General features: G+C 36.6%; 1 protein-coding gene across 1 annotated transcript in view; it reads right to left on the reverse strand.

Moving 5' to 3' along the window:
• Positions 1-11,989, reverse strand: part of TTC39B (tetratricopeptide repeat domain 39B) — a 153,429-nt gene that overhangs the window by 27,770 nt on the left and 113,670 nt on the right. Inside the window, 4 exon segments of the mRNA XM_010857028.1 lie at positions 1,914-2,047; positions 2,591-2,699; positions 4,667-4,732; positions 6,207-6,312. Of these exon segments, the coding sequence (XP_010855330.1) occupies positions 1,914-2,047; positions 2,591-2,699; positions 4,667-4,732; positions 6,207-6,312 (415 nt within the window).

Below are 11,989 nucleotides of genomic sequence, written 5' to 3' on the forward strand. Positions count from 1 at the left end.
TGTACAAAAAGAACAAAACCATGACTCATTAAACCACTCAATATGACACACTCCTTTCCTTACATGCCAACAATGCAGTTAAATTCTGTCTCCTTATTTAACTTTGTGAGAGGGCCATGGAACTTTATAATGTGGGAGTAGCAAAGTTCCTTCCTTAAGTAAGACATAAAATACAGAAGTCCTTTAAGAAAAGACTTAAATTTAGAACTTCCAGAGGGTAAGATATACCTTAAACCAAGTTTAAGGCAATGGACAGACTGGGAGAAGATATTGCTATATACATAACCGACAAAGAATTAACACTTATCATACAACAATTTTACTAAAAAAGACAAATCAATGGGAAAATCGTTAAAGATATAAATAGGAAATCAGAGAAAAAGATATATGAGTGACAAATGAAGGCTTTTTTATTGGAAAATATAAATTAAAAGTTAGATTATCATTTTCAGCCATCATACTGGAAAAATAAAAGATAAATAATGACCAGAGTTGGCAAAGAGCATTGGAAACAAGTATTCTCATATCTTTGGGCTTCCCAGGTGGCTCAGTGGTGAAGAATCTGCCTGACAAGCAGGAGATGCAGGTTCAATCCCTGGGTTGGGAAGATTCCCCTGGAGAAGGAAATGGTAACTCATTCCAGTGCTCTTGTCTGGGAAATCCCACAGACAGAGGAGGCTGGTGGGCTACAGTCACATCTTTGCTGCTGCTGCTGCTGCTGCTGCTAACTTGCTTCAGTCGTGTCCGACTCTGTGCGACCCCATAGACCGCAGGCCATCAGGCTCCCTTGTCCCTGGGATTCTCCAGGCAAGAACACTGGAGTGGGTTGCCATTGCCTTCTCCAATGCATGAAAGTGAAAAGTCAAAGTGAAGTCGCTCAGTCGTGCCTGACTCTTAGCGACCCCATGGACTGCAGCCTACCAGGCTCCTCCGTCCATGGGATTTTCCAGGCAAGAGTACTGGAGTGGGGTGCCATTGCCTTCTCCAACAGTCACATCTTTATAGGAGTTTAAATGGACTAGCTTTAAGTAAGAAGGGCAATCTGTCTGAATTTATTAAAATGCAAATATCTTTGACCTAGAAATCCTGTCAGACTCTGTCTTATATAAATATACCTTTGCACGGAGACGTACAATAATAATGTTTACAACAGCACTGTGTATAATAGCCAAAAGTCTATCAACAGTGGACCACTTTAATAAGTACAGTTTATCCATCTCATGGAATGAAACCCAGCCATCAAAAAGAATGAGGAAGGTTTAGATATACTGACCTGGAAAGAAATCCAAGATGTATTGTAAGTAGAGAAAAATCAAATCAAGGAAAAATAAATATGTTTGTCCCCATTGTGTAGAAGAAAATTGTTTGTGAGTATATTTATATGAAAGTCTCTTCTCTCTTTTTCTTCAAGGGATTTAGTGAATTAATTCCTTTGATGGGGAGCACACATGTAGTACAATGAAGTTACCTTTATGGAAGGTCTAGATTCCAAAGTCAATATGTAATACCAAGATGGATAGTAGCCACAGTTTTCTGAAAGTCCCTTAAATTGCCCATCTGTATTTTTATATCCAACCCTGAATTGCCTCAAATACTTCATACATAAATGTAGAGTATATTCTACTATACATAGTACATACACATTATATTCTATAATCTACTACACATAGTAGAATGCACCCACAAAATTAAAGTTTGGCTTTTTAATTACATATTTCCCCTCTGTTTTTGTCTAGAGCATACAGCTGGATTCGCTCGTGCGGAATGAGTTTGCTACACAACTCCACTAAACAGACAGGCCCCCAAAAAGACCCCCTCAAATAAGTTACCTCTTCCACATTCCCTTTGAGCAGCTCTATCCGGCCGTGATAGAACAACACAAGGGAGCCCTGCAGAGGAAGGGAGAGACAGACTGTTCAGTACGCAGCCCTGGCAGAACGATTGTGGCTGAAAACAGACATTTGAAATTCTAAGCATACATTTGGAAACTGCTGGAGGTAGGGTTCAAGGAGACTCTCTGCTTCCACAACATTCACTTCTCCCGTACCTAGAAAATTTAACAGGAAAAGCCTCAGTCTTCATGAAACACAGTCGACATTTGTAACTATTTCCCCAAATTTCATTAAAATATATAGCAAAGACCTATTCATGGAAACCATGAAAACTATTCACTTGAAGACAAGTCTCATCTATGACTTTAGTTTAAGAAAGCTTTAGGGCAAATTCGTAAGAGCAGATGTGGTTGCCTTCAATTCCTAATTGAAATTTCTGACTTGAATACCAATATGAACTATTTTTAACAAAAAATTTAACTTTCTGCTAAAAAAGAAATGTAATATGCTAAAAATAGATCACCTTATGCAAGTCTTATTAGAATTTTTTTTAGCCAAGAACAGATTAAAAAAAAATTTAGTGAAAGAAACCCTCCACCCCTTCTGCTAAATGTCACTATGACAAAGTCACTATTTTCCATCTTCCTGAAAAAAAAGTAAATATAGACTCCTATCTCTTACTGATTTTCCTAAATTTTTACTTACTCAGATGAAAGATAATCAACTTTCAATGATGTAAAATGTAATGCAGTCCTTACCAAGTATCAGGGAGATGTAAGTATGGAAAGCTAGTATAGTTAAGCAGCATAGTGGAGACCTGATGCTTCTTCCTAAGGCACCTTCCCGTAACTGCAGGATGCCCAACTCCTGTGGGAATTAGATGCATTTTAGAATGAAAAGAGCATCATATTCAGAGACTTTAAAATGCTAGCTCATATATCCCCACCCTCCATGAAGGTGGGGTTTATTTTTCAAGAGCTTAGAACAGCAATAATGACTAGATAGCACCACCAACTTAATGGACATGAACTTGAGCAACTCTGGGAGATGGTGGAGGACAGAGGAGCCTGGTGTGCTTCAGTCCATGGGGTTGCAAAGAGTCAGAATGACTTAGCAACTGAACAACAATGAACAACAACAACTAGAAACAAATTTTACATTTTAAATCGGCATAAGACAATCTCACGTATTCTCACATCATGTGATCTTAGGGTAAAAAAAAAAGGTAGGGTTCATTTCATAGAAAATGCTGTTATTTCTCTTATATAAATATTAATTTATTTAAGCATGAGGATCTAAGTATAAAATGCTACGGTGGGTATGAATATTTATGGTTCTGTTTCTTCAAGGATCTTTGCATCAAACAGGTCAGACAGTGTTTGAACACATTTATTGGACCATGGTGAGGGCCTTAAGAAAGTTAAGTAAGTGATTCTGAAAGTTCGGAATGTTTGAGCCTTGTTGGGAGGGAATAAGGGAAAGCTGTGTGGAATAGGTGACACTGATCTCAAACCTAATGGATTAAGAGGCTCTTAAGAGACCTGATTTGGGAGGTGCCAGTTGGGAAGGACATCTAAAACAGACACCAGCAAAAGCACAGAAACAGAAAAGCACAAGGTCTATTTGGAAAACAACCAACTGCCCAGTTTAACAGAAACACTGGGGAAGCAAACAGGACGGGTAGGAAGACTAGAAACTTGGGCTAGAATCAGATGACAGAGCCCTTGAATCCATGCTATGCTTTGGATTTTGTTCAAGGGGCAATTTGGAGCCATTAAGGAAATAAAGTGGAAGATGAATGGTCAAGGGGAAGGGTAACCATGAAACACAGAGTCTTACTGGATAGACCATAAATACATTACAGCTTATGAAGACCATAAGTAGACGATAAATATAGTTTATGAAGAATCCAGACAGTGGGATAAAAGTAGATGGGGAATTTACAGTGTTTTGTACTTGTTTTCAAATAATTCTTGAAACCTGCTCTCTTGACTAAAAGGGCCAATTTCTGCAATAAGGGAACTCTGGTAATAGCATGTTGAACGTTATGATTGGTAACTACTATATACTACACAAACAACCACACACAAACACAACAAACAAAACTCATGGAATATACACCACCATATGTAAAATAGACAGCCAGTGGGAATTTGCTGTTTGACTCAGGGAACTCAAAGCAGGGCTCTGTGACAACCTTGGGGTGGGATGGGGTGGGAGGTGGGAGGGAGGTTTCAGAGGGAGGGGACACATGTATACCATGGCCGATTCATAGTATGGTAGAAACCATTCAGTGTATGGTAGAAACCAACACAACACTGTAAAGAAATTATCCTCCAATTAAAAATAGATACATTTTTTTTTAAAAGAAACTGATGGAAAATAAACTTCCTTGTTTAGTTCTATAGTAAAACTTGTAAAAACACAAGAAAACCCAAAATACTGCAACCATGCTTGACCTACACAAACCATAAAATGGTAGACATGGAAATCTAGCCTAATTTCTTAGTTTAGCGGGGGTTGCAAAAATGTTAAGGAAGCATATTTTAACCTCACATTTGTATTAAAGATCCAGCAAGCATCAACATTAGTCAAACATGAATTTTTAATCCCAGAATTTAGATAACATTGAGATAAAAAATTTTAACTTTCAATAGAAAAACCATCCCCTAACTCCACCAAAATATGATTGAGACCCAAAGTCAGTTTATTGTTCTGCAAAGAAACTGCCAATAATTTTCATGCTAATTATGAGGACATGCTATACTTCCTTCATACTCAATAAACATTTTTTAATCTTCTTTGTCAAAATTAAGAAAAAATTAAGTTTGTACCCTATTTCCAGAAAATCCTATAAATTCTAGTAGTCTGATAATCCGTGCTGGTAAAAGGGACAGCATCTGTAAGAAAAAAAAAAAAAACCCAAGTGTACTATGTGCTAGTATACCTAACTATAGGTAAATGCTAAACTCTAAAAACTTAAAATTTTAATGATTCAGTAACATGAAAAATTAGAACCAAGTTTAAACTACTAGGTATGTCTCAATCACCACATACTGCACCTCCTATAATCATTACTCGTGACAATTTCATTTAGTTAGCCTAAAAAATTAAAAACAGAACAAAGATTCTGGCCTTTTCAGGATGCTCTAAAGAATACTTGTTCCTTTGATGTGGAGTGATAAAAGTGTTGAGAAGGTAACCCCTGGTGCCCACCTCCAAACAAAATTTATTTTAGCAACCTTTTCTAGGAAGCAAAAGTTACTATATTCTTCGTGATATGCAGGCAAAACCCAGAAGCGGACAACTATAGCAGTACAGCCGCTCCCTGGGACATCTGAGTAGGATGAAGGGAAGTTCTCTCAGGACAAAACTTCAAGCAGAGACCTGGTTGTTTACTTTGCTTGGAGAAGAAATGCCCATACATGCAATTATATACCGATTTCATAAGCCAGTGGTTTGATTAGATGGCCAGAGATTTGGAAAGTACATGATGGGAGGCAATTCCCTGGTGGGACAGTGGTTAGGACTCCACGCTTTCACTGCCAAGGGCCCAGGCTCATTCCCTGGTCAGGGAATTAAGAGCCCACAAGCTGTGTGGTACAGCCAAAATAAAGAGACAGAGAGAGAGAACAAAGAACATGATGGGAAAATTGATGCCAAGGAGCTCTGGGTAAGAAGTATATGGATATATCTCTTTGAATGGGGAAAAAAATGAACATTATTTGTGTCCCATATGAATGTTCACCAAAGGCTGTCCTTAGCAGAGGAAGATTTTAATAATCAAATGGGTAGGGTGATCCATTCCGTGGACAGCCGACAGCTGTCTCTTCAGCCACCTCTGTCATCAACCAATGGGTTCATAAACAAAGTGACCCTGGTTGTATATACCAATTCCAGTCAAACCTTAATAAAACATCAAAATCTCTAAATAATATTGCAATTGGATGGATATTTATTCAAACTCTTCATCTATCCCAGAGCATTATTACTATCCTTCAAGCTCTATTATTCCCTAACCCAGTTTCAATTCCAAAACCACCATTGCTATAGCAACAGTATTTCTGATGTGGGAATGGAACTGAATTTCAAGCTCCTTCTTACAAAAAAAAAAAAAATGTTACTTGTCCATTCAGAGGGCTGTATGCTGCCCTTATTATACAATCCGAAACTATTCTGAGCATGTGCAGAACTTTATAGCATATTCTGGCCAGAGCCTCTACTGGGTCACGACAGACGAAAGTGGATCCCACTCTAGCCACTTGTCAAACAAACCCAGGCAGAGGTTCAGGGTGAGGTTCAAATGCAATAGCAGAGGCACTGAAAACCTAAGGTTCTTTTATAAAAGATTCTGGTTACCTTCTGATTACTTACCAAATTAAACGCCCCTATTCCAAGCTTGACACCCCCTTCAAACTCGTAGAAGAACTGCTGCTCAACTTTGTTCTTCTGAATTACATGCAGGATTGAAAGACATTCTCTGGATTAATGAAAACAGTTATAAGTTTACTATGACACTGAAAATTAATGTCACGTCAAATTTTGCATTTAAGTACCATAAGATAGATGTCATTAGCCAAAACACTGGAGAATTTTTAAGTGGATGATGCTACGCTCAGTTTACTCTTAATGCTACCAGGTAATCATCATTAAAGAAAAATGATACAGTCATTTCTACATTGTTTATCAGGATCAATCTTTCTGCTCTTAAAGCAAAAGAAGGTTCAAACAGCAGCAGGCATGACTCAGGAGCCATAGAACCTCAGGACTGCGAGCTCCCAGTCTCTCAGCAATGTGTTAGAGGAGATTTTCTAAGAATGCGCAGCCTCTCAGCTGCTGTGCACCCTTCAGTAACCTACATTCCACTGAGTAACTGAGGTGCTACTGACAAAAGGAGTTGAATTTCAGTGTGATTACTATGGCCTCAAATAGACCAAATAAAGAACTTGGAACTAGGAAAGAATGAAGGAGGAAAGTAAAGTCCATCACAACTGCCTGCAACTTTCTTCTTAATTTTCTCTCCTCACCCAAGCCAATCGTTCTGATTTTTCACTTTAGTTACTTTCTATTCATTTCTCCCTTTCCCTTCATATCTTGAATGCAGACAGTATTTCATCTGTATTCATCAGAGAAATGCAGATGAAAACAATAATATAAAAATTGGCAACAACCAGAAATTGTTTATCAAATTGACAGATACAGTTTTTTAAAGTAATAAGAAATAGCCAGATATTACGTATCACCTGATGTGATGCAATTATAAGGAATGCAACTTCATTTATGATATATTCTAGCCAAATGCATCTAAGTTGAATCTAGTAAGCCTATATATCTAATTTCCAGTTTATAGGAAATATAAGGAGCTAGAGAAATGCTATCAACTGAATTATATTTCCCCCAAATCCATATGTTGAAGTTCTAACTGTGCCCCCCTCCTAAAGTGTGACTATATTTGGAAATAAGAGATTTTAGGAGGTAATTAAGATTAAATGAGGTCACTATAAGTGGAATCTCTTTCTCTGCCCTGTGAAGAAAGAGTGAGGAGGTGGCTGTCTGCAAGCCAAGAAGAGAGCCCTCACCAGAACCTGATATGCTCGGGCCCAGATCTTAGACTTCCAACCTTCAGAACTGTGAAGAAATAAGTTTCTGTTGCTTAAGTCACTCAGTGTATGATATTCTATTATGGCAGTCAGAACTGACTAAGAGACAGCAAGCTAAACTAAAACTCAAGGAAGCCACCAGACAAAGCTGTGTGTATACAACTACAGGACAACTGGATTGGGCTTTTCCACAACTGACATGAATATAGAAACTCTTGTATAATAAGATATATTTAATGAACATAAACACTGAATGCCCAAGACAGTCTTGGGTTGGACCAAGGTGTTGACATTCCAGAAGTAAATGAGATTTGGGACCAACTGGCAAAATATGAAGATGGATTGAATATTTGAAGATGGATTGAATATGAAATGAAGATTTGTTGACATGAAAAAGAAAAGATCATTAACTGCAAAAGCAAGTTACAAAACTGTATGTAAGAGTGATCTCATTTTGGTTTTAAATATATATATATCTCTAGATTCATGTAGAAAATATTCTGAAAAAGTATATATTAAGGTATTAACAATCATAATTACTAGATGTTAAGTGCATGGGGTATATGTGTGTGTATTTTAATATTTGCTCATCCACATTTTCCTATTTTCTAAAATATATATTTTTTGTGACAAAGAACATTATTTTAATTTTTTAAATGGAAAACCAGGGCTGGCAAAGGTAAGAACAAATAGACTCATGCACTTATTTATGATAAAATGACATTTATAGTAAAGAGGTTGGCAAATATTGGAACATAACCACATCTATTTTTTAATAATGTGATTTTTTTTAATTCAATTTTTTTTTTTTTGTGACACGACATGCAGGATCCTAGTTCCCCGCACAGGGATCAAACCTGTGCCCCTTGCAGTAGAAGAACAGAGTCTTAATCGCTGGACCACCAGGGAAGTCCTCATACCCATTTACTTACAGTCTATGGCTGCTTACACCCTGCAGTCAGCTGCAGAGGTGAGTAGTGGGGACAGAGATCTTATGGCCCACAAGCCTAAACATTTACTGTCTGGTATTTTAAGAAAAAGTCTGCCAAACCAATTATTCTTCAGAGTAATTTTGCAATATATATCAGAAATCTTATACACAATGGTATCTTTGAATCAATAAATCTAATGTTATTCTAAGAAAATAGCATGGATACACAAAATTTGACCTATAAGGTAAGATATTGTATTACCACCTACAGTGAAAACTTATAAACAAATTAAAGCAGGCAACAACAGGAAATTAGTTAAGAAGACAGCTGAATGCATGCATACATTTATACACACGCATGCGGCACATCCACACAATGGAACACTACTGAGCCATTAAAAGCCATGATGAATTAAAAATATTTAATAACCTAAAATTTTCTGACATTAAGTGAAAAATGAAATTTCAAAATGACAAAAGGCATACAATTTCATTATATAAAATGATAATTATATATGCTTGTATACTTGCATAAAAAACTCAAATGTCAAAATATCAACAGAATGGCAGGATACAAATATGATACTCAGAGTTCTTTTATATGTAAATGATCTATTTGCTGAAAATATATGATTATTACAAAAATGTTCAGATAATATGGAGACAGCCTAAGTGTCCCTACACAACAATCCCACAGAGAGGAGGTCACTGTTAACAGTCGGGTACATAATTTTTAGCTGTTTTTATGCTTTACTAAGAATGGAATCTTTAAAACACACAAATGGGGACTTCCCTGGTGGTCCAGTGGTTAAGACTCTGTACTTCCACTTCAGGGGACATGCCTGATCTGAGAACTAAGATCCCATGTGCCATAGTCAAAAAAATTAAAAAATTAAAAACAATAAAAAATTACATGATTTTAACTTTAATTACATGATTTTAAGTCTCATCAACTTATACAAACCAAAGCTTGCTGTAAGATCAAGTTTTATATGCATTTATCTTTAAAGACTAAAACTTCTGTTTTAACTTATAATTTAATTTTTTAAAGAATATACTGATCAGTTTCAGTCAGTAAAATATATTTTTAATTAAAAAATCACAAATGGTATCACATACTACATACTATTTTATGGGTTATACTGACAATTTTCCATGAAAATGCATGAAAGTTATCTTATTCTATAACAAAATGTATTATTCCATTCCATGGAATGATTTAATTAACCAAATTCCTATTCTTAAATTTTCAAGTTGTTTCAAAATTTTCCATATTATAAATAATGTTGCTAAGAGAGTTCTTACACATTCATCAAATACTTTTCCTATATCAAGTACTAGAACTACAGTTATAGCATCCTAACTGTTCTTAGGATAATTTCTTAGAAAAAGAACTCCTGAGATCAAAAACGATACATATTCTTGATTTTGATATATACTGCCAGCACATCCTCCATAAAAACTCTGTCAGTTTAGACTCCCACCAAGTTATGAGTTTCTCATACTGTCATTTGCCCTGAGTCTTTCATATCATATTTCCATTTATAATTTTTATTATGGGGTATTTTTGCCATGATGAAAATTTAAATGTTTATTTGGTCAAGTCAATCTTTTATGTCACACTTTAAAAGACTTCTGAAATTGATGTCAGGTTTTTCCAGTACTCATGTATGGATGTGAGAGCTGGACCGTAAAGAAGGCTGAACGCCAAAGAATTGATGCTTTAGAATGTGTTGGGAAAGACTTTGTTGTGGTGCTGGAGAAGACTCTTGAGAGTCCCTTGGACTGCAAGGAGATCAAACCAGTCAATCCTAAAGGAAATCAACCCTGTATATTCACTGGAAGGACTGATCCTGAAGCTCCAAGACTTTGGCCACCTGATGCAAAGAACTGACCCACTGGAAAAGACCCTGATGCTGGGAAATACTGAAGGCAGGGGGAGAAAAGGGCGACAGAGGATGAGACGGTTGGTTGGCATCACCAACTCAATGGACATGAGTTTGAGCAAACTCCGGGAGATAGTGAAAAACCAGATAGACAGAGAAACCTGGGGTGCTGAAGTCCATGGGGTTGCAAAGAGTCAGACACAACTAAGCAACTGAACAAAAACACCTACTGGTATGAAGCAATGAGAAAGACACAACATTGCTTCTGCAGTATTGTTATCATAGATGTGATCTGAACTTAATCATGAAGCAACATTAGATAAGTCCACCTTGAGAGACGGCCTAAAAAATTACGGCCAAGTATTCTTCAAAAATGTCAAGGTCTTGAAGACAGAGACTGAGGGGCTCTTTCAGATTAAAACAGACTAAGGAGATGTAACACCTGAATGCAACATTCAGGATCCTGGAGTGGATCCTGAACCAGAATAAGGACACTGGTGGGACAGTTAGAAAAACTTGAGTCAAGTCAATAAAGTAGTTAATAATACTGCATCAATGTTAGTTTCCTGATTTTAATAATTACACTGTGGTTCTATAAGATGCTAATAATACTTGTATATTAGAAGACTATATAAAAATTCAGAAATTATTTCCAAGTAAAAAATTTTTAAATAAAACAAAAATTTTATTAAAAATTTTTTAAAAACAAAGTTTAAAGGCCTTGTGCTTTAGGACTGTAAAAAGACTTTCCTATGTTTTTGCCTATATCCTTCTAAAAATATTTTAATACTAAATCTATATAATGTATCCTTTATATAGTCTTTTCTCCAAAATGAAGAGTCAATTTTCCCAAAACCATTTATTAAACTAACAAATCAGACCCATCTTTCCCCACTGTTTTTAAAGAGACTTATGCATATATAGGTTTTTTAGTAAGCTTTGAATTCCCAGATAAATCTGTGTGTGTGTACACAGAAGTGCATGAACACACACAGAGTTTCAAAGTCTTATGTTCGATTCCACTGATACATAATTTCTGAGCCATTACAAGAATATTTTAATTCCTTCAGATTTTAAGTTTTGATAACTGAAATAGCAAGCAACTCTTTAACATTCTTTTGTATCTTCTAAAATATATTTCAAAAGGAAAACTAAAAACAATACATCAGGTTCCCAAAGTTCGCCTGCTTCCTCCAGGATTTCAAATGGGATATAATTTTATGAAATCATTTCAGGTAAAAGCATCTCTTAAAATACTAAATCTTGGTTCTATTTCTAGTACTGGTAGAGTGCCTTAAATTAAATTAACCCTCCCACAGATAACAATTATAAATTCTTAACAAATTGCAAAACACATGTTTAAAATATATTTGCAGACACTCAGTTCAATTCAGTTCACTCACTCAGTCGTGTCCAACTCTCTGCGACCCCATTAATTGCAGCGCGCCAGGCCTCCCTGTCTATCACCAACTCCCGGAGTTCACTCAAACTCACGTCCATCAAGTCGGTGATGCTATCCAGCCATCTCATCCTCTGTCGTCCCCTTCTCCTCCTGCCCCCAATCCCTCCCAGCATCAGAGTCTTTCCCAATGAGTCAACTCTTCGCATGAGGTGGCCAAAGTACTGGAGTTTCAGCTGTAGCATCATTCCTTCCAAAGAAATCCCAGGACTGATCTCCTTTAGAATGGACTGGTTGGATCTCCTTGCAGTCCAAGGGACTCTCAAGAGTCTTCTCCAACA

The sequence above is a fragment of the Bison bison genome, unplaced genomic scaffold (assembly GCF_000754665.1).
Source record: "Bison bison bison isolate TAMUID 2011002044 unplaced genomic scaffold, Bison_UMD1.0 scf7180017864376, whole genome shotgun sequence".
NCBI classification, from domain to species: Eukaryota; Metazoa; Chordata; class Mammalia; order Artiodactyla; family Bovidae; genus Bison; species Bison bison.